The sequence below is a fragment of the Lampris incognitus genome, chromosome 6 (assembly GCF_029633865.1).
Source record: "Lampris incognitus isolate fLamInc1 chromosome 6, fLamInc1.hap2, whole genome shotgun sequence".
Taxonomy (NCBI): domain Eukaryota; kingdom Metazoa; phylum Chordata; class Actinopteri; order Lampriformes; family Lampridae; genus Lampris; species Lampris incognitus.
In genome coordinates this window covers 57,831,622-57,859,330 of record NC_079216.1, presented here as the reverse complement: position 1 = coordinate 57,859,330, position 27,709 = coordinate 57,831,622, and the positions used below count along the sequence as shown (strand labels likewise).

Here is a 27,709-nt window from a genome sequence, read left to right as displayed (position 1 = left end):
CAAAATAATGCATTTGTGTTTTGCCATGATTTCTTAAACATTATAACCCCCGAAATTTTGCATTTAGGGTTTTTGTGAGCTTACTGCATGCAATGCAAAGAGTAACAGTTTCACTAAATGTGACATTACTTAGCATTAGGCACAGATCAGTTTTTTGAACAGTGGTGTGTAATCAGATATGATGCTCGCACATTATGTCAGGTTTGATCCATCGCTTATTTCCCCACAGGCAGTCTAAAGCAAAAGTTGAAATCATCAATATGCTACAGCCTAGCTGATATTGCAAACACATACTTTGTTCAAAGGCAGACAGTTCTTTGAACTGAGGCCCGTACTGAGCCAAAATGGTTAACCATTACAACCCTAATTAGGACGGTATCAAAAGACTGGCTATTCTATTTTGTCTTTCCTTACATTTTTTTTAAAATTAATTTAGATATTTTTATCACATCACCTTTTTAATCTACCTTAATTTTACATTACCTGTTGCTTTTTCCCCCATCTTTGTGTCACAGCAAGCAAAGTACTAGGTGATGTGCTAACTTGCTTGGCAAATAAAGCTGATTCTGATTAATGCTTCCCTTCTGCAGGGCCTAACAGAATGCTACGAGTGCCAGCCCAAACCTACCCAGAAGACCTTCCCCGGGTGCACCATCAGGAACACACCTTCTGAGCCCATCCACTGCATTGTCTGGGCCAAGTATCTCTTCAAGTAAGACGGATTTTGTTCAGTACATTTTTTTTTTTGTCATCCCCAAGTGATTAATTACATAAGCTTACCAATGCAAAACAACAAATCTTAAATTTGTTTTCCTGACAAACCCCTCCTTATTTGCTCATTATTATATGGAAACGATAGCACCATCCTAGATGGGTTAATTAATCTTTATCCCCTTTTTTGTTTTCTTAGTGCTCCTTGACATGTCGAGTTTCCCGAGCTTAGTGTCAGGTGAAGTCAGTCCTGTGGAGTCACCTAGTCTCCATCAAAGTAAAAAAAACATTCAGACCCCACTAACACTAGAATGACCAAGATGGTCATTTTGACGGTTTTGGATTTTCAAAGTTTAATAACTTTTGGGAGGGGGGGGGGTACAAACCTGCCGCTCACCGAATGCTCCTAAAATTGCACGTATTTGCATTGAAATTAGTTTTAGATCAATTGCACAAAAAAGTTATAAGATCTACCTAAAACGACCATGAGCCCTCAAAAAGATTGCTCATACTTTGTGCATGATAGTGCACGTCATGTCACTATTTATGACGTGTTGATTGCGTCATTTCCTTCGAAGTTGATTGCTCTGTCGTAGAAACACGTGAGCATTCTCCAGTGCAGAGAAATGGTGTAAACTTGATTTTTGATTATTGCCAACATGTCTAATTACAGACGCCGTATCAGACACACCATGACTACCACCGCAGCGTTGCAGTATTTACAGGCGTTGGACAGCGGCGATTTTAAATTCTTTGAAAAATAGTATTAAAGTTGTTAAAAGGTTAGTTTTGGTGTCAGTCATTTCTTAACAGACATACTAACATATGCAATGCGTTAATATCTCAGTTGGGTGTCTATCTTGACAACCGTGATCTTGACAAACTGCGGGCCGTCATTTTGACAGACCATGGTCGTTCTAATAGTTTTTAAGTTCCGGTCGTTGTTTTGGACTGTTTCAATAGTTATTTTCAGTTCTTTTTTTACATTTCACATTTTATAGGCCTTGTTACGTTTGTTAGATTGGCAATATGTTTTCTGTTTTGTTTTTCAGGTAATATTTTCACTTTTTCAATTTTGCTATTCAAGTTTGACCATTTCTCTCCGAAGTTTAAATTATTTGAAAATAGTATTATAGTTGTTAATTTTGGTGGCACTCATTTCCTAACAGACATATGCAGTGCATTAATATCTCAATTGGGTATTTATCTTGACAGAATATAGAGTTTAAAAACCGGCCGTCATTTTGACCGCCCATTGTCGTTTTAGGTAGGATTGAAATCCCGGTCATTCTAGCACTAATAAATGAAAGGCAATTGCCTTTGTCCCCATAGTCATCATATCACGCATTGTGTCTATTGCATCCTCAGTCAACTGTTTGGAGAGGAAGATGCAGACCAGGAAGTGTCACCTGACACGGCAGACCCAGAGGCTGCATGTGAGTACAAGACCGAAAATACATACAAAATGGGAGAAGAGTCGAATATACAACAGATTGGTTTTACACACTGATGTTAAGACATAGTTAACCGTGTTGGATGCATGTGTTCTGTGTCCAGGGAAACCTGAAGAAATGGCTGCATATACGACAGCCTCAGAAAAGGATGGGGACATCAAGCGTGTCTCCACTAAGGAATGGGCACGCTCTACAGGATATGACCCCATAAAACTCTTCAACAAGGTACTTGACTGACAGAGTTTTGACAAGTAAAAGGACCTATTAACAAGATCAAAAAACCTGAAATGTCTTGGTGATTGAAAATAAAGATTTAAGATTCCAGTGTAATTGTTCCATAATGGCAGAGGAACTCAAAACTAAGCTTTTTGCAAGTTATGGTGGGAAGAAGGAATATATATTTGTAAATCCAGCATTTGATCCATTTTAAAATTAAATTACTATTATGACAACATTCTGTATTTGTTAGTTGTTTTTTCACAAAATGAATGTGTGTGTGATGCAAATAGCAGTGTAGCCATGCAAGCATTACAAGCATGTTATTTATTGGCTTTCTTCCCCAGCTTTTCAAAGATGACATCATGTATCTGCTGACCATGGACAAGCTGTGGAAGAAGAGGAAAGCTCCATTGCCCCTGGACTGGAAGCAGCTAGAAAACTGTGGTATGCCTGTTATTAAAAATGTATTAATTATTGTTGTCCTTATAACTTGCAATTGCCACACAGTTTGCATTTAAGAGTCTATATTAATGGTCCTCTTTTACACCTGAGGCTGATATAGATTTGGGGCTTAGGTTTAGACTCATGAACAGATTAGGTCAGTATACAAGGCTTGTCGTTATCAAGCGTCTCTGTAGGAAGTCAGTCCTAACGGCCTGAAATGTTTGAAAAATGTCCTATAGATCAATTAGCAGTCAGACTGCAGTGTGTACTGCTGAGAAAACTACAATACATCATTCTATTTTCACTTTGCAGCTCGACGCATCACAAAACAGTGATGTCACACTTCCTGTCAGGCAGTGTCTTACTCTTGGCTGAGGGTGCACATAGAAAGCTTCATATCTAACACCTTAATCCTTCTCTCTAGGTTGGACCATTCTTGGTTTTAATCATACTTTTGGCACAATTCCTGGGAGTAATTTAGACACTAACTACGGACCCAAGCATTTCATAGTAAGGCATATAGGATCAGCAGGTTATGGTATGGCATCCATAGGCACAGGTTGGGGTTACTTGTAAGAGAACAAATCTAGTCAACTGAGACTTCGCTCAGTATAGCAATGTAAACACAGATGTGGGATTCTGACTCATTATTTTTGTGTGCATCAGTCTGACTGTTTGTGTATCTGCCTCAGCCTGTCCTAAGGAGGAGTCCACAGGGCTGGGTCTCAAAGACCAGCAGGTGCTTGGTGTTTGGGGCTGCTGCCAGCTGTTCCAACACAGTGTAGAGACACTCCGATCACAGCTGCAAGAGAAGGGAGTAGGGGCAGAGCTGGTCTGGGATAAGGTAGGGCTTATACACACACACCAACTTAAATGAATTGACCACACAAGTATACCTATAGCAGACATGTCGGAGTAGGCCATTTTCAAGAGCATACGAGCATATTTCATGGCTCCTGGCAACAGACAAAATTAATTAACATCTGTAACAATGCACCTGACATGGAGATCAGTTACAGTGATCATGTAATCAATTGCAGTTTAAAAGTGCTGGTGTCACAGCACAGCCATGTGATGTTTTTTGCTGGTATCACCACAATGTTACCTCATTTCATGAAGTGTCACACAGAGTTTTGCAAACTTTGAGGGTCATGCAAATTGCTACTGTGGCTCATACGTGTTGGCAAGAATAAAATAAACTTGTGAAGAGTAAATGGACTTCACCCAAGAAACCTCTGTTCATTAAGTTTACTAACATTAATGTTTATATACTATTATACCTTACCAACTCTACAATACTAATGGCAATATACTTAAATTTATTTTGAATTCTTGCCTAATCCAAGTGCATAACCTTTATTCCTCCTGATGTTTTCAGGATGACCCTCCAGCCATGGACTTTGTGACGGCGGCAGCCAATCTGCGCATGCATATCTTCAGCATGAACATGAAAAGTCGCTTTGACGTCAAGTGTAAGTTGGCTGTAATGTCTCGCCCACATTTTTGAATGGAAAGTAGTGGTATTCTAATAGATTAACAGTACATACCATTTTTGAACTAAGACGTCGGATATCTGAATTTTCAACAGCAAGGGCTTCCAGACAGCCTTAGGTAGAAAACTATGATGTAGTTTCCTGGTTATTTACTATTAAGGGTATCTCCTAAATTTGTTAGGGCCATCTTAATTTTGTCAGATTCTTGTAGGGAATGGACACTTGAGTACATGTTCCTGGGGAACAGTGATGAGTTTATAATTGTGCCTTTGTTTGTCTGGCTCAGCCATGGCTGGTAACATAATTCCAGCCATTGCTACAACCAACGCCGTCATAGCGGGACTCATTGTGCTGGAGGCGCTCAAAGTCCTTTCTGGGGAACTGGAGTCCTGTCGCACGGTTAGTTCAACTTGTCATACTACGAGTTTAGATTTGGCAATTTTAAGGTTTGTTGCTCCATTATTTGTTCATTTCAGAATCGGAGTAACTTTAATGAACAGTTATGAAATATAATTATGCCTATAGTGCAACACCTACTTGAAGACAATGGACCAAATGTAAACGCACTTAATAGCACACATCCAGAGATGAAATATTGTAGTATTGGTGCATTCTGTAACTTCAGATAATGATTAATGCACACTGTTGATTAGATGAAGAGATGTCAGGTTATCTCTTATTCTACTTCGTGGGTCTAATGTTGCCAAATGTGCCACTACTACATTGGAACTTGGATTACATTGGATTTTCAGTACACTATTGTCATGGCCAAAAGAATTCTGGATAACGGTATTATCGCGATATCTGTAGATAATTAAAAAAAAGAGAAAAATCCCATCAGTCAAATTCATCTTAACTTTTTTTTTTATTGTGCACTTTTCTCTTTTTGAATTACACTCAAAATACAAGTGTAGGGAGGTAGAGAGTCTGTAATCATAACTACAAAAGTGTACAAAAAGAGCAATTACACTTCATTGACGGTGAAAAGGTGACCAGAGGAACTAATTTTTAAAAAAAAAAACGATCCACAAGGCCTAACATCTGCCATCAATACAATGTCAACTGAAACAAAGTCACTTGTGGGAAGCAGGGGACAGAGAGTTTGTGTGAGACCACGTGCTGACAACTAATCACTCTGATATACTGTGATTTAATGTCCACTGACCATTTCCTTTAACAATTTGTTTTCCTCCCATTTTTCACGACATGATTTTTGCATGGCAGTAGTAGCCATACACTGTGGTAGTAGCTAGCTAGTGTAGCGGATTGACCAAGTTTAAACCAGTCTGAGTCGATGTCAAACCACACAAAGAATACATGCATTCAGAATACACATGACCCCTGGTTGTTGTTTTTTTTTTTTTTTTTTACAACACAAATTAATTTATAATTGATCACAAGGCAGAGATATACAACACTCAAACTCAACCAGACCATCTGTCAATTGTCAAAGGTTAGAGCTAAAAGGAAAGGGGGAAAAAAAAGTACAGTTCAGTTTATAAAGTGAATATAATCCACTTTGGGATTTCCTGGTTAACACTCAGTTCAGTTCAGTTAACTCAGCAAAACTACTCCACTTTGAGATTTCCTGGTTATCCAACAAACAAAACTCAAAATAAGGAAGTACTCCCAAATGCAGTTCAATTTAGCTAACTCACAAACAAAAATCCACAAACCCCTAAAGCTTTAGTCAAGAGGAAAAATGGCAAAAAGACAAAGGGTCACCCGGCTTTTGCTGACTCAGTTACTGTGGCGAGTGATTATTAAGCTATTGTCGAGTCTCCGGAGATGTTTAGCTTTCGGATCCTCAACAGATTCAGATGATGGGAGGAGATTTTCACAGGGACACATGCGGATATTTAACAAACATGGACTTAACACATAATGGGTAGGCTGACGAAGTGAAAGTTTAACTTCTCCCTGCTCTTTACTTATCAGCGTTAGTCCCCATACTGATTTTTTCTACTCGTAAGTGGCCAATCTTTCCGAAAGCGGAAAAATCGGAGCCATATAACGGGTTGACAGGACTGGTGAGTGAAAACGGACTGATTACTGGAAACATATTTCTTAATATTTAAACATAGTTTGGGCACATAATTTGGGGGATCGCCACACTAGCTAGTTACTGCATCACAGCATCATGTCAGGTGTTTGTGTGGGGCATTGGGGAAATGACTTGAGAGGTGGTGGATTATTTACATGATATTGTGTGTATTAAAATATCAATATTCCATATTTTTTTAAATATCACGGTTATCATCAATAGTATATTGCGACAACCCAAATTGGAATGATTTTTCATTTTCAGTATAACCTGTAAGAAATAACCTGATACTATATTTGTCTGTGCCCATTTACTTATCAGTAAGGCATGTCACTCTACTGTTTGTGCTTCTTTAAACAGCTGTGTAAATTTTCTTGACAGTGGGTTTCCATGTAAAATAGTTCTTGGTGTTGGGGGCCCTCAAGCACTGAAGTACCAGAACTGTCTTCAGAGAGCTAGTGTGACTAAATGGCAATTGCCCAGATGAGCAGTGTCTGCAGCAGTCCTCTTTCTTTGGTGTTTTTTGCCATAGCTAACCAGTACTACTTCATTAAGCCAAGATCTTTGCTTTGAAGCAGGAAGCCTGCATTTTTTATTAGAATGAGGTTATTTTTGGCTGGACCAGACCAGCGTGCCAGCCCTGCAAACGTGAATGTCCGTGACTGATCAAGTTTGGGGTGATTGAGTGACAGTGACATGATTGGGCCACTGGATCAGGTGACTAATGGCATCACTTAAGTTACACAATTGGTCGACCGATGAACGATGTCACTGGTAAACACGGAAGTGGGAGTTTCCCTATTGGCCATTGCTCATTACATTACAGTCATTTAGCCGACGCTTTTATCCAAAGTGACTTACAATAAGTGCATTTAACGTAGGAAATCAGGAGAACTACTAGTCATCAGAGGTCCTAAGTGCATCTAAACAAGCATCTAAGAGCAAAACCAGTGCTAAATTAGTGGGCACAAGAAAGAGTTTTTTATATATATGAGTGAATACAATAAGTGCTAAGAACAAGTAACAGGGTAGCAGTTCTTGACGCGGTGAGTTTTCATCAGTGGGGAGTTCATTCCACCACCGTGGGGCCGGGACAGAAAAGAGCTGTGACTGGGTCGATCTGGCAGCAGGGGCTAGCACCAGAGTCTTAAACTGGATGCGAGCAGCTACTGGGAGCCACTGTAGGGACTAGAGATGTAACGGTATGAAAATTTGATATCACGATTATAGTGACCAAAATTATCACGGTTATCAGTATTATCGCGGTATTGTTAAAATGTGCTGAAAATGTTCAAAAAGTACTGATACACATACGGAAATCATTTCACCAAGTTTTATTTTGAAAACCACAAATAAAATTAGCAGCACTATGCACTTTTTGTTTGCATAAACATTAAAATAATAAAAATAACATTCCTTATGTAAACATATGGAAAAAAAACATACAAATGTGCATTAAAGATGTCACCATGTGGCCATGAGAGGTAACTGCACTTTGTGCACATTGCAAATAAGAAAACAGCAACCAAAAAGACATTTCTTCACATTGTCTGTGAATGTTCTCATTCATCCAGGTCATGGTTATCCAAAGGAGTTGAATCAAGTGCAACTGGACTTGGTATATATCCGTGAAGACGTTTCGCCTCTCATCCAAGAGGCTTTCTCAGTTCGTGCCTTTCTTAGTTACTTTAAATAATGTTTACATTGATAGCTTTGGATATAATCTGCATTAGGAATGCTGTTTTGGTATAGATACGCATATGAAACAGTTTTATTTAGCTCAGTGCTCATGTTGAACATTAGGGCTACTGTCACTTTAAGAAGATCACAAATTTCTGTGTACGTGACCAGGAAGCGTCTAGATTTGTGAGTGTTGAGTCGGCAGTGATTCTGGAGACTGAAGCTATACAGTTTTCTTACCGTAGCCGTAGTAATAATGTGGCAGTAATAGCCAGCCTTAGTTATAGTTTAGGAAATTATTATTTGATTACTCCTGTATGAAGATTTCGTGTGGAACCGGAATACATTTTCGTTTTGTTATCTTTTTACGCCGGAGTCCTGTGGAGGTTTTTTCCTTGCTTTTCCTTAAGAACGTGCTACGCACGAGTAGCTAACTTTAGCCAGTGGAACGGACCGTCGGCCATCACAAAGAGTAACGTTTGGTAACATGAAAGCTCAAGTTTACATTATTGACAAGCTATTGGCAAGTTAGACATGCAAACCATGACATTTTCCCCCATTCCGACGTCCCCACATCAGGCATTCAGCTAAAAGTTAACTTAACCTTGCATTCGCTGTAAAGTTGTGGATGGTGGTCACGGAGATGACTCATAAGAAGATTAGACGCGTTGCCCCCTTTCGCAGCAATTTTCTTTCTGCATGTTCTGCAGACAGGGTAACCATCTTCGATCAATTTTCCCTCAGCACTCTTATAAAAACCAAAATACGACCACACTTCAGACTTAGTCCTTTTAGTAGGCGAAAAAATCTCCCGAGCGCCGTCACTGCTTGTGCCTTCCATGTTTCATTGAGGCAAAACAAACCCACGTTGCCTGCGCGCCTGCGTCTGAGAGACGATGCTGGACAGTATTTACCGTGAGGTTTTCAAAGCGCGGTAATCAAACACGGTTTTAACGATAATTAAAATTTGAAACGGTAATACTAACCGTCGGGAATTTTACCGCGGTTAATCATTAAACTGGTAACCGTTGCATCCCTAGTAGGGACATGAGAAGGGAAATTGTGTGGGAGAACTTAGGGCGGTTGAACACCAGACGAGCTGCAGCTTTCTGAACAAGCTCCAGAGGTCTGATGGCCGACGCCAGGGCACCAGCAAGGAGGGAGTTGCCGTAGTCCAGCCAGGAGATGACCAGAGCCTGGATGAGCACCTGTACCACCTCGTCGATGAGGAATGGGCGAATCCTCCTGATGTTATAGAGGAGAAATCTGCTCTTTCAAAATCAACCAGCGCAGCAGTTCCAGCTCATTCCACATTTATTGCATGGTAACGAATGGAATATATTGCTGCTCGTGGATACGACTGAGACACTAAGAACAGAATACTTTGCTGCTCATTCCATATCTGGTTATGCCACTAGGGATAACGGTAAAAGTCCCGCAAAAAGCAGAGTAGGAGAGAAACTGGCTCTCCATGCACCAGGAGACATGAGGAAGAGCGCACAGTTGAAGCACCCCAAATAACAATCACTCTGACAAAACACTCAATCCAGAGTGAGTCTCAGAAAAAGGAGACATCCGCAGATACAAACGGATGAAACAGGAGGGGGAGTTAACAGATAATTATAATAGTTATAAAAGTTGTCTTTCAAATCAAAATCCCAAGATGAGTGGATAGTTTTGTTCTTACAACTGCATTATAGCCTTTTTTTCTCTTTTTTTTTTTCTTGAACGTAGCTTAACCATGTCATGTGATATGCTACTTCAGTATACTTGACAACAAATATTACCAGGACCACTACAGAAAATAGCAGATGAACATTTAATATCCAGGAATTCACATTATAGACACTAACACTGACCATCCCTGTAACAAATTGGCCACAATTTTCAACATTGTCCATACACGATCCAACCATATACTGGGTTTTGACATAGTCTTGTTTTAAATAGTTTGAAGGGTCTACCGCTTCCTGGACCATTGAGTTTTGGTCTTAGACCACTGTTACAGTCACATGTAGCTAATTGCCGAAGTCATTATATAGCTAAATATATAACTAAAGCTGTACAAGCCATGCCAGTCTAGGTCTTCTCTCAGAAAATGTTACATGCTAAATGTCTTGTAGAACGAATTCTAAAGTTTAAAGATGGTCTCCCTCCATTGGCTATTTGGTTTTGGGGATGTTATTGCTTATATGGTATTAACACATACTGATTTTTGTCTGGGAAAAACCTGATAACACAAGTCAAAAATCTTCTTTGTATGAAGGGCTTTCAGTTTTCCTCAGTCTTCTTCACTTGTTCTCTGGAACACTTTTTTCATTCTTAAATGCATGCGTGTTTATATTTAGTCCATTCTAACATGGTATGTTTTGCACTATAGTGAAGTTTCAGTTGTGTTTTGTCCTACATTGTGTAACTGGATTGCATAGCTGTTAATTTAACATAATTCTGAATCGTAATCCCATTTATTGTTCTAAAAAATTTTTTGTCTCCGTTTCCCCTTTTGCAGGTCTTTCTGAACAAGTGTCCAAACCTCAGGAAGAAGCTGCTGGTCCCGTGTGTTCTGGACCCTCCCCGTGTCAGTTGTTATGTCTGTGCCGGCAAGCCTGAGGTCACTGTCAAACTCAATGTCCACAAAACCATGGTCCTCTCTCTGCAGGAAAGGGTAATATGACAGACTGCATGTAATTTCACGCACAGATTTGTACACACACCATCCTGGTGTGTGTACAAATCTATTCTCTACAAAAAATAGAACATCCCTTCAAGGCAGTAACACATGATTTAAAAATTGACTCCAGCATCATATATGTTTCCTTTGTTCTGTAGTAAGCTTTGTGCATTTATCATGGAAAGAATGTTATTAGTTGGCTAATACTCGACTCCACTGGTTGGTCACAGAGTTTTAAATTACCCACAATCTCACGTCCTCGAACGGCGTAGTATCCTATAACTGTACTCGCATGTATCTGTTATAGCAGCATGACAAGAGAATAACAGGCTGAAGTTTTCCTGGTATGTTTGAAACCATAATCATACATTTATATAGCGCTTTTCTAGACACCCAAAGCGCTTCACATTGAAGGGGGTAACTCACTTCAACCACTACCACCAACCATGTCTGTTTGTGTTCAGATTCTGAAGGAGAAATTTGGCATGGTGGCCCCAGATGTTCAGATAGAAGACGGAAAAGGATCCATCCTAATCTCCTCAGAGGAGGGAGAGACAGAAGGTAAGGGGGAAGAGAGAAAGGGAGATTAATGGTTGGAGGGGAGAGAGAGTTTGAGGCTTAAGACCAGAGAAGGAAGAAGGGCAGGGAAGTGTTTTAAGACTTTTTACACAGCTTTTTCAAGGTGGAAATGTTGCGCCATTAAGCCACATTGCCATTGGTAAAAGGTATGAAGACGGAATGGGGGGTGTCATTGCCCCCCCCCCCCTCGTTTTTCAGCCCAATTGTATCCGGCCAATTACCCCACTCTGCCAATCTGGGGAGGGCCGGAAATCCAACAAGAACACTCAAATTACAATCTGATCAAACAAAAATTACAGTTCCTCGAATGCACTATAAAAGACAACCAAAACCCACTTGATTTTCCAATAACACAAGAAGAATTGGCACAGAAGCTCAAATCCTTAAAACACCTGAGCTGCAAAGGGCAGTACTCAAATTATTTAACATCGTTCTAAGTTCAGGATATTTTCCTGACATCTGGAGCAAAGGGCTTATAACTCCTATTCATAAAAATGGAGACAAATTTGATCCTAATAATTTCAGAGGCATTTGTGTAAGCAGTAGTCGGGGGAATATATTTAATAGCATTTTGAACAATTGAATTCTAACCCTCCTTAACGAACACAATGTCCTGAGCAAAGGTCAAATTGGCTTCCTCCCAAATCACTGGACTACGGACCATATTTACACCCTACACACCCTCATAAATGAAAATGTGAATCAAACCAAAAATGGAAAAATATTTGCTTGTTTTATTGACTTCAAAAAAGCTTTCAACTCTATGTGGCTTGAAGGACTATACTATAAACTTTTACAAAGTGGTGTAGGGGGTAAAGTGTATGACATAATAAAGTCGATGTATTCAGACAACAAATGTGCAGTTAAGATTGGAAACAAACATCTGAGTTCTTCACTCAGAATAGAGGGGTGAGACAGGGCTGTGGACTTAGCCCGACACTGTTCAATGTATATGTATATATATATATATGTAAATGAATTGGCGGTGCAGCTGGAACAGTCTGCAGCCCCAGGTCTCCCCTGTATGACATGGAAGTAAAATGTTTGCTTTATGCAGATGATCTAATTTCGTTGTCACGAACCGCAGGTGGGCTACAACAACTACTAGACTTGCTTGAGAACTATTGCCAGCACTGGGCCCTGGCAATAAATCCAAAAAAGACAAAAGTAATGATCTTCCAGAAGAAGCCCAGATGTCAGGAAAATAGACACCAGTTAACTCTAGGTAGCATCACCTTAGAGCGTACGATGCAGTATACTTACCTTGGTCTAATTATTACAGCATCGGGGAGTTTCAGTAGGGCAGTGAATAACCTAAAACAAAAAGCTCGCAGAGCTCTATATGCAATTAAAAATAAACTCTTTAACATTGATATACCAATCTCCATCTGGTGCAAACTGTTTGATAGTGTAATTCTGCCCATTGCGCTATATGGAAGTTGGGTATGGGGTCCACTCAGTCTTTCCAGCTACACTAGATGGGACAAGCATCCAGCAGAAACCCTACATGCTGAATTCTGTAGAATGATTCTGAAAATACAAAGGAAAACACCAAAAAATGCATGTACGGCAGAATTAGGCCGGTTTCCATTATTGATAAATGTACAAAAAAAGATCTCTAAATTTCTGGATGCACTTAAATACAAGCCCAACAAATACATTGCACTCTGAAAACCTAAGAACTGAACCCTGAAAAGAGTCCCCTGAAGCAGCTGGTTCTGAGACTCACTAACCCTTTAACAAATACTAAGACCAACCAACCTCAGGCCAGCACTGCATTCCAAACAAACATGAGGATAAATCAGCTATAAAACAAAGCAAGAACAATTATTTGAAACATTGCAACGCTGAAATCAAAACTCAAAACAAACTAGAAGTCTATTGAGCCCTAAAAACAAACTATGATTTGGAAGAATACCTCTTAACTGTCAGAGATAGGAAGCGGCGACAGAGCCTCACCAAATACAGGCTCAGTGACCACAGTCTAGCCATTGAAAAAGGGAAGACATAAAAAGATGTGGTTGCCAAAAGAGCAACAAATATGTGGTCAATGCATGACAGATGAGGTGGAGACAGAGGTGCACTTTCTCCTTAAATGTGAAAATGTTGAAAAACAGTGACGGGCTTTTGTCAAGGAGCTGGAACATTTGATTCCAGAGTACCAGGAAATGGACAACGCAGGTAAGCTGCGGGTGGTCCTGGGAGGGAGGCCAGCGGTGAGCATTGCATCAAGATTTATATTTTCCTGCCATAACCTGAGAGACAGTGGGTGACGGCACCTATTGCTATTGTCGTGGTTTGATGTCATAATCGTTGTTGTTGCTGTTACAATCATTGTTGTGTTGTGCTGTTGTTTTACATGCTTTGGCAATATGTACAAAAACGTATGTCATGCCAATAAAGCAAATATTGAAGAGAGAGAGAGGGAGAGAACGGATGATCCACTGAAGACCATAGGTCAGTACCAATCAGTCCAGCAACAGGCTTAGTGTCTAATGTTCTTTGTTCAAAAGCCTGGTTGCTTGGTGGAAAATGCTGTTCTGGAGCCTACTGGTCCAGGCTTTGATGCTGCGGTACCACTTACCTGACGGTAGCAGCTGGGACAGTCCATAGTTGGCGTGGCTGGGGTCTTTGATAATCCTACAGGCTTTGCTGACACATCTGTTGTACATGTCCTGGATGGGAGGAAACACATCCACTGATGTTCTGGGCTATCCGCACAACCCTCTGCAGTGTTTTACGGTTGTGGACAGTACAGTTCCCATGCCAGGCGGTGATGCATCCAGTCAGGATGCTCTCGGTTGTGCCTCTGTAGAAGGTTCGTAGAATCTTGGGCCCCATGTCAAACTGCTTTATTCGCCTGAGGTGAGAGAGGCGTTGCTGTGCCTTTTTCACCACATGGCTGGTGTGTTCATCCCAGGTGAGGTCCTCTGTAATGTGGACACTGAGGAACATTGAAGCTCTTGACTCTCTACAGCAGTCCCATTGATGGTGATGGGGTCCAGCCACCCCTCTCTCTTCCTGTAGTCCACAATCAGCTTCTTGGTTTTGTCGACGTTGAGAGAGAGAGAGGTTATTCTCCTGGCACCACTTTGTTGATTGTTGACCTCTCTCCTGTTTGCCTTCTCGTCATCGTTGGTGATCAGGCCCATCACCGTTGTGTCATCAGCAAACTTTATCACCCAAGTTGGTGCTATGTGTGGCCACGCAGGCATGGGTGTACAAAGAGTAGAGGAGGGGACTCGGGATGCAGCCCTGCGGGGCTCCTGTGTTGAGGGGCAGAGGTGTTGGAGCCCATCCTCACTACCTGGTGTCGGCTCGACAGGAAGTTCAGGATCCAGCTGCACAGGCTAAGTCCCTGAGCTTGGTGTAGAGTCTGGAGGGGACTATTGTTTTGAATGCTGAGCTGTAGTCTACAAACGGCATTCTCACATAGGAGTTCCTTTTCTCCAGGTGGGTGAGGGCGGTATGAAGTGTAGTGGCTAATATGTCATCAGTGGATCGATTTTGTCGGTAGGCAAATTGGTGGGGGTCAAGGGTGGGCATTAACATGTTACAGGGTGCCAATCATTCAAGCATGTTCCCTTGGTCTTCTTCAGCACCAGCACAATGACTGGTGATTTAAAGCAGTAGGGGACTACACACACGGAAAGGGAGAGGTTGAAAATATCCGTGAAGACACCAGCCAGCTGTGCTGTGCACGCTCTGATCACCCGGCCTGGAATGCTGTCCGGGCCGGCCGCTTTGTGGGTGTTCACGCGCATGAATGATCTGCACACGTCAGACTCGGCAATGGCCAGTGTGCTGTTCATATTTGCAGCGGTGGGGGCTACTTCCGGGAGGTTGGTGTCAAAAACCTCAAACCAAATGGGGAAAAAAAACTATTAAGCTCATCCGGGAGGGAGGCAGCAGCGCTGGCTTCGCTGCTGGGTCTCCCTTTGAAGTCCAATATTGTGTGTAATCCCTGCCACATGCTACTTGGGTCGTTAGTGCTCGGTCTTCTTGCTGTATTCTCGTTTGACTGCTTTGATCGCTTTCCGGAGATCATAGAAGGCTTTCTTCTTCTCCTCTTCATCTGCTGTGGCGCAAGCAGTGTCTCGTGCCGCAATCCTTTGTTTCTCGCTGGAAGGAGATCCTTGCTCTTAACTCGTCCAGCTTATTGTCAAGGGATTGCACATTGGCCAGGAAAATACTGGGGAGTGGGGGCCGGTTTGCTCACTGCCTCATCACCAGCACTCCGGCTCGATGTCCCAGTCTCCGGCAACACTTCCTTCTACCCTGTGGTAGCGCCATTGTTATGAATGGTTCCCCTGCAGTTCTTATGAGCCGGGGTCCCAGTGAAAAAACTCGGGATTTGTGTGAGTGGTTGTGTCTTGTATGTTCAGAAACGTGGCTCTGTCATATTTAAAGTAACTGACTGCTTTAGAGGTGAAAAAAATACAGTCAAACGGTAAAATAAGTAAAAAGCTGCAAGGTGGTTGGCGCCATCTTGTTTCCAGCGGAGAGTGGAGGTAATCACAAAACCTAATCAACATCTGTGTAAAAGGGACAGCCGGCAGGACGGGAGAGCCGATGCTGTTGTGTTACACATCATGACACCTCTGCCCCCGGAATGCTGGCATGCTATGTAGAATCGCACACTGGGGCATGATTATGGCGCCTTTGTTTGATTCAGTGTAAAAAATGAAAGCCGGCGTAAAGGTGAGTCTTCATTTTGCCATTGCAGGATCACTGTGTAAAAATGCCTTTAGACTGAGGATAAGAAAGAATAGTGAAGGTGGAGACGAGGGGTATTCCAGTATCTGTACCCTCCCGTGATGCAGTGACAAAATGGGGTGGAAATAAATAACGGAATAAAGAATACAACAAAAATAAGGAGTCGACTGATGAAGGAAGTTGAGGTTGGATGAGAGACTGGATGGTGGGGCCTGTTGATTCTCCAGTTGAACAGTAGAGGGAGCTACAGCACCATGTGCGCTCTAAACTACAACCCAGCACAAGGCTGGTTAAAGAGCTGCATTTTGGTATTAATATAGAAATAAACTGAATATATCATAGTCAAATGCAGTAAAGTACTAGTAAAATAAATCGTTTTGGTGTGATTAAAGGACCTTTTTTGGCCCGATTGGCCCATCAGCTGCTAATTTAATGCATCATGATTTCTCAAGGAAATATTGATAAAGAAGACTGTTTTGTATCTTACCAGGCCACCCCCCCCCCCCCAAAGATTTACTTAAGATATTATGTCTACATTTTCAGATTTGTAGGGGCTTGGCGAACTTGGGTGTATGAATCTGGAACTTTTAAGTATGGAATGCATAAAACCTGTGTTACACCTCTGAATTGTATTATTAATAAAGCCTGTTTTTTTTTTTACCTGATTGTTGCAATGTCTTGTCATTCTCATTCTGTCCTTGCCATATGTGTGCTCATGTACTGTGTACATTTTGCCCTTTCACAAAAAATAGATCTCCAAAGTGAAGACCACTTTGGAGATGTATTTCATTGGGGTTTTTTTTAAACGCAATTAAAAACATAATTTTGTTTTTAAAAGTTTGTGATGTCATTAAGCTTATGGTTTAAGTTTATTGGATAGTAATTAAAACCCAAAACATACCACCTAAATGCTTCTCAAAATTATCAAGGATAACACAAGTCTTATTTCCACAGTCGGTCCACAGTCTTAAACATCTTTGGAGATTGACATTTTGTTGGTTATGGTTTGGTAGTAGGAAATGGTATTAAGGTGATTAACAGTTTTTTTGTGCATATAGCAACGTGGAACATACGTTTTAAATAGTTTTTTGTGTGCGTTCCCAATCTTGTCTCCTTCTCTCCTCACAGCTAACAACAATAAATTCCTCTCTGACTTTGGGATCTGTAATGGTAGCCGTCTTCAAGCTGACGACTTCCTCCAAGACTACACACTCCTCATCAATGTCCTTCACACGTATGTGCTACTTCATTTTTCCGTTTGTGAGCTTTTATATTTCTGTGTGAGTCTAGAAACTTGTATTTAAATCAAATTGTGATTGGCATGGTTCTTTTATGAGTAGAACTGATTTTTGTGCCCCCCCCCCCCCCCCCCCCATGGACAAACTTCAGGGAGGACTTGGAAAAGGATGTGGAGTTTGAAGTGGTTGGTGATGCCCCAGAGAAACCTCCATCGCCTGCCAGTAATGAAGAGACTAACAGCATTGCCAATGGGAACAAGGACTCCGACCAGCCTTCCACCTCCTCTAAAGGTCAGCATAGTAGAGAGCATCATCATGGCTGCTGTTACTCTGTCTTCCACTACAGTGGTATTTCCATGACTAATGTCTTGATGCATGCTCAATAATCCAGGTAAGATAATCAAAGAAGGTTGAATCAGTTCATTTGGATACATTTATTGACAGTTATGTTTCATCGCTCAACTAAGTGACGTCTTCAGTCTAAACTAACTGCAGGTATCCCCACCCCTTGTAAACAATACAGTGCCTAACGACTGAAACCAACGACCAGTTTCATATGCAAATATGGATGTGACCATTGATCATGTGTACTAGTCGCAGAGGATTAGGGATTGTTGTGTTCACAGCATTGTGAGATGGCAACAGATAACAACCGAAACCAACGACCAGTTTCATGATCAAATATGGGTGTGCCCATTAACTAGCGTTTCGATGGCCATGTGTACTGTTCACAGAGGGTTGGGGAATAATTCAAGAGTCAAGAGTTTTATTTGTCACATACAAGTACAAGTCCCGAGTGCAGTGAAATGGAAAAAAAAAAGGTACGAGCTCCGAAATGAAATGTGCAAACAACAAAGTACAACAGGTACACACGCATTCCAATTTGCAATATACAATTTACAATCAGCAGCTTAAGAACACTCTGTAAAAAGAAAACGGATAGCACAATATATACAGTAATATAACATATCCACATACATTGCTCCGGGAATCGCCACATCCGGGACGTGAACCCGGATCTCCCGCACCACGGGCAACAACGTTAACCAGTCGACTAAAGGGTCTGACCCAAAGCACTTAAAAATTGAAAGCTAAGGTATATGTGCTGAAATATGAGGTATGTGTAGTCGGTTACCTTACTGTGTGTGTGTGTGTGTGTGTGTGTGTGTGTGTGTGTGTGCGTGTGCACACGTGCTTGAACGTGGGGGGGGGGGGGCAGTATGGGTCAGCGACGGGGCCCCAGTAAGGTCAGAGTTGAGGAAAGAAACTCCGTCTCAGTCTCTCTGTATTTGCAGCATGACTTCGGAGGCGCTTGCCTGACCACAGCAGCAGGAACAGTCCATTGTTGGGATGGTGAGGGTCCTTCATAATCCTATAGGCTCTGGTTCGGCACCTTTTGGTGTATAAGTCCTGCAGGGTGGGGAGTGAGTTACCAATAGTGCGGTCAGCCGAACGCACTACCCTATGCAGAGCCTTCCTATCCTGGGCGGAGCTGTTTTCCAAACCAGGCGGAGATGCATCCTGTCAGGATGCTCTCCACTGCCCCAGAGTAGAAGGACTGCAGGATCTTCCGGGAGACTTTGAATTTCCTCAGCTGCCTGAGGTGATCAAGGCGCTGCCTTGCCTTGCTAATAATTGCAATCACAGCATTGTCAAATGGTGACAGATGTATTCGTAGCCCCCCTTCCCCCCTCGGTTCAGGGATGGTCGTCCCCTCATATCACAGATGGCCTTTTTGAGTCGTCTGTACTTCACATACAGGGGTCAGTATTATAGGCAGAGGCATGGGTGTGCTATGGGTTCCCAGTCTCACTTGTAGTGGCCAACTTGTATAAGGAAGAATCAAATCAAATCAATTTTATTTGTATAGCCCAATATCACAAATTACAAATTTGCCCCAGTGGGCTTAACAGCAACGCAACATCCTGTCCTTAGACCCTCTCATCAGATAAGGAAAAACCCCTTTAACAGGGAGAAAAAATAGGAAGAAACCTCAGGGAGAGCAACAGAGGAGGGATCTCTCTCCCAAGACGGACAGCGTGCAATGGATGTTGTGTTCACGCAATTTACATAATACAACATTGAAAGAGGATAACAGAATTATAATGGACATAAAATTTATGAAGAACATGATGCACAGGATGCCAAGCAGTGTCCACGTGCCAACGGAGCAGTCCAGGACCCAAGCCAGGCGACCAGCATCATCATGTACTAAGAAAAACTTAGGTGAGTAGTGGAAGGGCAGGCAGCATCCAAATGGCGGCCACCATCACCATGGAGACCTAGGAGGAGAATCGACCGCACATGCGTGCAAGAGAGACTCACGTGACACCATTCAAACACAGAGAAAGAGAAAGGAGAAGACATCATTCAGAGAGAGAGAAAAGACATGTTAGAGAAGAGAACAGTTTGCATTAACCATAATCAATTAAATCATCAATTCGTCATAATCCATACTCGATAATCTCGTCGGCAGAAGATTGGTTGGTAAATTCATTGAGACAGCAAACCAACCCGCCATCCATTACAGGTTGTGAAGCACTCAACTTAAAGGCAACTAGTTGTAAACTAAGGGAAAAAGATGAGTTTTAAGTTTGGATTTAAAGGACTCAACAGACTCCGATTGTCTGATGGCAGCAGGCAGTTTATTCCACAAAAATGGAGCCTGATAGGAAAAGGCCCTGCCACCAGCTGACTTCTTTTTAACTTTGGGTACACACAGGAGCCCTGTATTTTGAGAATGAAGTGCTCGAGATGGCATGTAAGGTTTAAGGAGATCAGACAGGTAGGATGGAGCAAGCCCATTTAGGATTTTATAAGTCAGCAGAAGCACCTTGTATTCTGATCTAACATGGATAGGAAGCCAATGAAGGGAGGCAAGAATTGGTGTAATATGGTCAAATTTCCTAGTTTTAGTTAGGATTCTAGCAGCAGCAGTCTGAACCATCTGAAGACTTTTAGTACTAGAATGTGGCAGACCTGAGAACAGAACATTACAGTAATCAAGTCTGGATGAAACAAATGCATGTATTAGAATCTCTGCGTCAGCCATGGAGAGAAAAGACCGAATTTTAGATATGTTACGTAAATGAAAAAAGGCAGACTTGGTAATTTCTTTAATGTGCTTATCAAAGGAAAGGCTGGGATCAAATGTAACACCAAGATTTTTGGCTGCCACACTTTGTGAAACCACAGAGTTGTCGATTGTTATCGTTACTTGATCAAATTGGTGTCTGTGTCTAGCAGGGCCAATGACTAGCATCTCGGTTTTATCTGAATTTAAAAGCAGAAAGTTAAGTGACATCCAGTTTTTCACAGTAGCCAAGCAGGCCTCTAAGTTAGTGATTTGAGTATGATCATCAGCCCTTATAGGCACATACAGCTGTGTATCATCAGCATAGCAATGGAAATTTATTCCGTAACTGCGTATAATTTGGCCAAGAGGTGTAATGTAAAGAGAGAAAAGTAGAGGGCCAAGTACTGAGCCCTGTGGCAAACCATGTTTAATGTCAGAAAATTTTGATATAATATTATTATAGCAGACACAATGTGTTCTTCCAGATAAGTAGGACTTAAGCCAAGAGAGAGAGCTAAGCTAGAGACACCAAAATTACAATTTAATCTATCCAAAAGTATACAGTGATCAATGGTGTTAAAGGCTGCACTGAGGTCCAGTAGTAGAAGCACAGAAGTGGAATCGGAGTCGATCGCCAGTAGAAGATCATTTACCACTCTGGTCAGAGCAGTTTCAGTGGAGTGACAGGGCCTGAAAGCCGACTGAAAAGGTTTATATAGATCGTTTTCTTTTACACTACCATTCAAAAGTTTGGGATCACCCAAACAATTTTGTGTTTTCCATGAAAAGTCACACTTACTCACCACCATATGTTGTGAAATGAATAGAAAATAGAGTCAAGACATTGACAAGGTTAGAAATAATGATTTGTATTTGAAATAAGATTTTTTTTACATCAAACTTTGCTTTCGTCAAAGAATCCTCCATTTGCAGCAATTACAGCATTGCAGACCTTTGGCATTCTAGCTGTTAATTTGTTGAGGTAATCTGGAGAAATTGCACCCCACGCTTCCAGAAGCAGCTCCCACAAGTTGGATTGGTTGGATGGGCACTTCTTGCGTACCATACGGTCAAGCTGCTCCCACAACAGCTCAATGGGGTTCAGATCTGGTGACTGCGCTGGCCACTCCATTACCGATAGAATACCAGCTGCCTGCTTCTGCTCTAAATAGTTCTTGCACAATTTGGAGGTGTGTTTAGGGTCATTGTCCTGTTGTAGGATGAAATTGGCTCCAATCAAGCGCTGTCCACTGGGTATGGCATGGCGTTGCAAAATGGAGTGATAGCCTTCCTTATTCAGAATCCCTTTTACCCTGTACAAATCTCCCACCTTACCAGCACCAAAGCAACCCCAGACCATCACATTACCTCCACCATGCTTAACAGATGGCGTCAGGCATTCTTCCAGCATCTTTTCATTTGTTCTGCGTCTCACAAACGTTCTTCTTTGTGATCCAAACACCTCAAACTTGGATTCATCCGTCCACAACACTTTTTTCCAGTCTTCCTCTGTCCAATGTCTGTGTTCTTTTGCCCATCTTAATCTTTTTCTTTTATTGGTCAGTCTCAGATATGGCTTTTTCTTTGCCACTCTGCCCTGAAGCCCAGAATCCCGCAGCCACCTCTTCACTGTAGATGTTGACACTGGTGTTTTGCGGGTACTATTTAATGAAGATGCCAGTTGGGGACCTGTGAGGCGTCTGTTTCTCAAACTAGAGACTCTAATGTACTTATCTTCTTGCTCAGTTGTGCAACGCGGCCTCCCACTTCTTTTTCTACTCTGGTTAGAGCCTGTTTGTGCTGTCCTCTGAAGGGAGTAGTACACACCGGTGTAGGAAATCTTCAATTTCTTAGCAATTTCTCGCATGGAATAGCCTTCATTTCTAAGAACAAGAATAGACTGTCGAGTTTCAGATGAAAGTTCTCTTTTTCTGGCCATTTTGAGCGTTTAATTGACCCCACAAATGTGATGCTCCAGAAACTCAATCTGCTCAAAGGAAGGTCAGTTTTGTAGCTTCTGTAACGAGCTAAACTGTTTTCGGATGTGTGAACATGATTGCACAAGGGTTTTCAAATCATCAATTAGCCTTCTGAGCCAATGAGCAAACACATTGTACCATTAGAACACTGGAGTGATAGTTGCTTGAAATGGGCCTCTATACACCTATGTAGATATTGCACCAAAAACCAGACATTTGCAGCTAGAATAGTCATTTACCACATTAGCAATGTATAGAGTGTATTTCTTTAAAGTTAAGACTAGTTTAAAGTTATCTTCATTGAACAGTACAGTGCTTTTCCTTCAAAAATATGGACATTTCAATGTGATCCCAAACTTTTGAACGGTAGTGTATATGGGTCAAAAGTTGTTGATACACAACTCTCTCTAGTACTTTAGAGAAGAATGGAAGATTAGAGACTGGCCGATGGTTATTAAGAGACCCTGGATCAAGGTGCGGTTTTGTAAGTAGAGGTTTAACCACAGCTGTCTTAAAACTGCTGGGAACAATGCCAGTAGTAAGAGATAAATTAACGATGTCTAGCATTGTAGGTCCAAGAAAAGGCCAGAGGTCTTTAAAAAGTTTTGCTGGTAAGGGATCAAGTAAGCAAGCAGTTGGTTTAGAAGCTGACACGAACTTAGTCAAAGTATCAAGTGAGATAGTCTCAAAAGCTGTAATAACCGGAACTGACAGTGACTCGTTGTGTAGATATGAATTTAGTATGACAGGAGTGGAAAAGAGGGCTCTGATGTCCTATCCAGGGACAACACCGTTGGTTCAGATTTGTGGACAACACCTGGGTTAAAATTAAGTTTCAGGAGTCCGCGGTGGTGTAGCGGTCTAAGCATCGGCTTTGGGTTGATGCAGTTGCCCACTTGGGACTGGGGTTCGCGCCCCGGTCTTGTCAGATCCGACTATGGCCGGACTCGATGAAGCAGCAATCATTGGCAACGCTGTCTTCGGGAGGGGGGCGGAGTCGGCTTGTGTTCGTCACATGAATGCGTCTCTGTGTGTGTCGGAAAAAACAGTGGTTCGGTCTGGAGTCGCCTTGTCACGAAAGTGGGGAGGCGGTCTCCTTCGAGACTGCCAGCCGGAGAGATGCAGTTGGCGAACGCATGCAGTACAAGGGTGGGTGTTTGAATTAAAATAGGGATCGATTGGCCACTAAATTGGGAGAGAAAGGGAAAAATCAGAAATAAATTTATAAAATTAAATTTCAGGATGTACCACATTTCACCGACCATATTAACTGTGGAGAACCAGATCAAGTTCAAAAGGGAGGATGTGAAAAATGACAGTTTGGTCTTCTTGGACTGTGTAATGGGGGGGGGGGGCACACTTGATTGTTGATGTTTACCACAAACCTACACATACTGATCAGTACTTAAGGTTTGACTCTCATCATCCACTGAAGCACAAACTACGAGTCATCAGGACACTGTACCACTGAGCTGACAACGTCCCCACCGACACAGGGGCCGGGGAAGGGGAGAAATCCTACATTAAACAGGCCCTGGTTAAGTGTGGCTATCCTAACTGGGCATTTGTCAAAGCCAGGAAGACGCCCAAACAGTGCACCAGCCAATCGAAGAGAGGACAACAGCTGCTCAAGCGTAAACCGGTGGTGATTCTGTGTGTGGCATGAGTGTCGGAAAAGCTGAGACACGTATTTTCAAAACACCGCATCTCGGTTACTTTTAAACCCCAAAACATGCTGCGCCAGAAGTTAGTGTACCCCAAGGATCGGGTCCCCTGGCACAAACAGAGCAATATAGTGTATGCTGTTAAGTGCGAAGAGGATTGCAGTGACTTGTACATTGGGGAAACTAAACAGACGCTGGCCAAGAGGATGGCACAACACACGAGAGCTAACACGTCAGACCAGGACTCCGCAGTCTACACCCATCTACAGGCCTATGGCCACTCTTTCAGGGATGAGGATGCGCACATCCTTGATAGGGAGGAACAATGGTTTGAATGCGCAGTCAAAGAGACCATCAGGGAAGGACCATCCCTGAATCAAGGGGGGGCTAAGAGTACATCTGTCGCCATCTTAAAATGCTGTGATTGCAACTATTCTCCACCTCTATGAATAGTACACATGGCCATCGAAACTCTAGTTAATGGGCACACCCGTATTTGATCATGAAACAGGTCGTTGGTTTCGGTCGTTATACATCTGTTGAGTGATGAAACGTATCTGTCAGTAAACGTTATATGCAGATGAACTGACTCAGTCTTCTTTGATTCCATGACTAATGTTGACAAGAAACCGCATGGATAGATGGGGCACAGGTCCACAAATTTACAGCGGTACACCCAAGATTGTCTTTTCCCTAGTCACTGCCTTTACAACATTCCCTTTTATCAGACAGAATTCCCAACTCGTTACACTCCAATTTTCATGATCAGTCTGACATTGCCTCCCGGATTTTCCCTAACCAATCCCTAGAGACCAATGTATCCACCTGAATCTAATGTAATTTTAAGTTGACACTGATGCGTAGCCATGCCAAAATACTGGTTTTGCCAGGGTTTTAAGAGTGGATCAAAGTAAAAATAAACTACAATGTTGGGCAATATTGAGAAGACATGCCTTCTAATGTCAAACAGCTCGACAATGGCGTTAGTCCCGCCCGTGGTGCTGATTGGCTAATCATTAGCCCCCCCCCCCCACAAGGCTCACTGAATAATCGCTTTTTCCAATTGAGAAACTGCTGTTTCATGTCATTATGCCAGACCAGAATCAGTCAGTATGGTGGAGTAGGTGGATTCAAAGGTCTGGACCCAGGCAGTGTACAACAGGGTGAAGCAACTATTGCTTAGCTTTGTCTTCATTTGTTTGGAACATCTGAAAGACTAAAAGAGACGGTGTGACTCTTCATGTGACATTGTAAATAGAGATGGTTTGATTGAGATAGTTTGATTATAGTAATTTTTGTGATGAATGCTTCTTCTTTCTGAATGTCTCTCCTTTTCTGCCCTCCACTAGCTTCAGCAGAGGCGTATGAAATTATGATTATTGACTTGAATGAAAAGGAAACGGCGTCATCCTCCAGCTCTGCTGCTCCTGTATTAACCAGCGGCTCCAAGAGGAAGCAACAGAATGCAGAAACTGACGAGGTGTCCGCCAAGCGCCCGCGAAATGACCATCCAAGCGCAGGTTCTCCTGTTGATGATGAAGATGATGAAGAGGAAATAATTGCTCTGGACTAGTCCCTCCCAGTGGTTCTATCTGAGAGACAAGAACTATTTTTTTGATATATTTGACATTTTGACTCAAAAGACAGTTTGCTAAGGAAGTAAAAATAAAAAAAAAAGAGAGAGGGGGGGAAAAAAACCTCCCGAAGAACACGTTGAGTCCTAATCCGTCTTTCGCTGTTTCTCTACGATGTGTTTGTGCTTTCATACTCCCATAGCTCCTGATACGGTGCTGTAAATAGAATTTGTATGTACAAAAAACGGCTAGAAAAAGTGCCGGTGTTTTTTTTTTTTCTTGTATCTTTTTGGAAAAATTTTGGCCTGGCTTTGCTTCACTGCTCATTTATATATATATATATATATATATATATATATATATATATATAAAATATTGGCCTACTGTATTTCTCATGTAACACAAGTCAGGGTGTTTTCTGTTCCCATGCAACACAAGTCAGGGTGTTTTCTGTTCCAAGTTGTTAGGTTACAGAAGAAGACGAATAAAAAACCAAAACTTTTTTCCAGAGTTGTCTTTATGCATGCTCAGTAATCCAGGGAAGAAAACCAGGGTTGAATTGGTTCATCTGGACACATTTGAAAAACGCTTCATCACTCATCTAATGCCCCTTTTCCACTACGTCATACCGGTTGGACTGGACTCGCCCTTCTTTCGTGTTCCATTACTGGGAAGTACCGGCGTTTTGGTAATTTGCCACTTTTCTGGTACCACCTTTGTCAAGGTTACAAAAAAACTGGAGCGGGTGCCAAAAACCTACACTGAGGGGGTACTGTTGTGGTAATGGAAAACAACACAGAAGCGAGTTGAGCCAGTACCATGTAATGGAAAAGAGGCATAAGTGACTTCTTCGGTCTCCATGTGTACTATTCGCATTGAATAGTACACGTTGCCAAATTAAAATTTACGACAACTGCATATGAAACTGATCGTTGGTTTCGGTCATTATGCCACTGTATAAGGGTGGGGATACCTGCAGTCAGTTGAGACTGAAGAGGTCACTTAGATGACTGGATTACTTAGATGAGTGTTAATGTTTCTCTCAATAAACGTGTCCAGGTGAACCGATTTAACTTCCTGTAATTTATTCCAGAGTTTAAATGATGGTAATGTTTCTGAAGGGACCACCCTAACAGACCCGAGAGTCTGCCGCTTATGGAGCCTGGGAGATGATATGGACAAAAAAAATTATTTACTTGCTTTAGTAAGTTGCACGTGCGCTTTACTAACTCACACCAAACAAAAACCTACAAAGAAATCAATACTTTAACTTTGAAATGCTTTATTTCTCAAACATCCTGGTTTAATTGGAAACAACCTGCCGCTGGTGCAATCATGAAAACAGGTTGTACAAACCTGTTGTAGGAGTGCTCTCTAGAAATATCACAGTATACTGGATATAACTACCACACAAAAACCTAAAAAACAAATCAAAACTTAATCTTTCAAGCACTTCATTTCTTAAACCTGGTTTAATAAACCGTCTGTCTGCATGATAAAACAACTCTTGAATTTCAAAGCTGGGTTAAACATGGAGAAGACTCATGGCCTCGAAGAGTCCAACAGGCCCATAACTGAAATAAAACCCATGGTAATACAAAAGTGAAATAACAGCTATTAGGCCATAACAAATTTGGGTGTAAGTGGGGGAATTGGGGCTATAGCTCATCTGTAACATCACCATGGGAAGGTGTCTAACATCAGCGGTTTATTCATCTCTAAGTCTAGCTTCCACTCTAAACGCAACAACCAAACTTGTCCCCAAAAGCTGTGGTTGAACACCAACAGGGAACTGGGCTTGTAGTACTTATCGCTGTACCTCTTACCGTGGCCTGGTGCTAGTCTGCACCGGAGCATTGCCCCATCTTCTATTCTGGTTCATACACATCATGAACATTTAAAGTGCACAACAGATGTGGTGATCTTTTAATCAGAACCAGTTACTGTGGGTTAAAATGGGGAATCTGAGCTTGGTTTCTGCTGAAGCCTTTTACATATATATATATATATATATATATATATATATATATATATATATATATATTGTGCTGAAGTTAAAGGGAAGGTTTACAAGATGGTAGTGAGACCAGTTATGTTATATGGTTTGGAGACAGTGGCACTGACAAAAAGACAGGAGGTGGAGCTGGAGGTGGCAGAGTTGAAGATG

At 41.9% G+C, this 27,709-nt stretch overlaps 1 protein-coding gene across 1 annotated transcript in view; it reads left to right on the top strand.

Moving 5' to 3' along the window:
* Positions 1–26,037, top strand: part of uba2 (ubiquitin-like modifier activating enzyme 2) — a 32,130-nt gene extending 6,093 nt beyond the window's left edge. The window contains exons 6-17 of the mRNA XM_056281859.1: positions 591–712; positions 2,080–2,147; positions 2,269–2,390; positions 2,729–2,828; positions 3,521–3,672; positions 4,207–4,300; positions 4,608–4,720; positions 10,555–10,710; positions 11,181–11,277; positions 17,140–17,245; positions 17,401–17,540; positions 25,318–26,037. Of these exons, the coding sequence (XP_056137834.1) occupies positions 591–712; positions 2,080–2,147; positions 2,269–2,390; positions 2,729–2,828; positions 3,521–3,672; positions 4,207–4,300; positions 4,608–4,720; positions 10,555–10,710; positions 11,181–11,277; positions 17,140–17,245; positions 17,401–17,540; positions 25,318–25,541 (1,494 nt within the window). The 3' untranslated portion in view covers positions 25,542–26,037. The remainder of the gene's footprint in view (positions 1–590; positions 713–2,079; positions 2,148–2,268; positions 2,391–2,728; positions 2,829–3,520; positions 3,673–4,206; positions 4,301–4,607; positions 4,721–10,554; positions 10,711–11,180; positions 11,278–17,139; positions 17,246–17,400; positions 17,541–25,317) is intronic.
* The last annotated feature ends 1,672 nt before the right edge of the window (positions 26,038–27,709 follow it).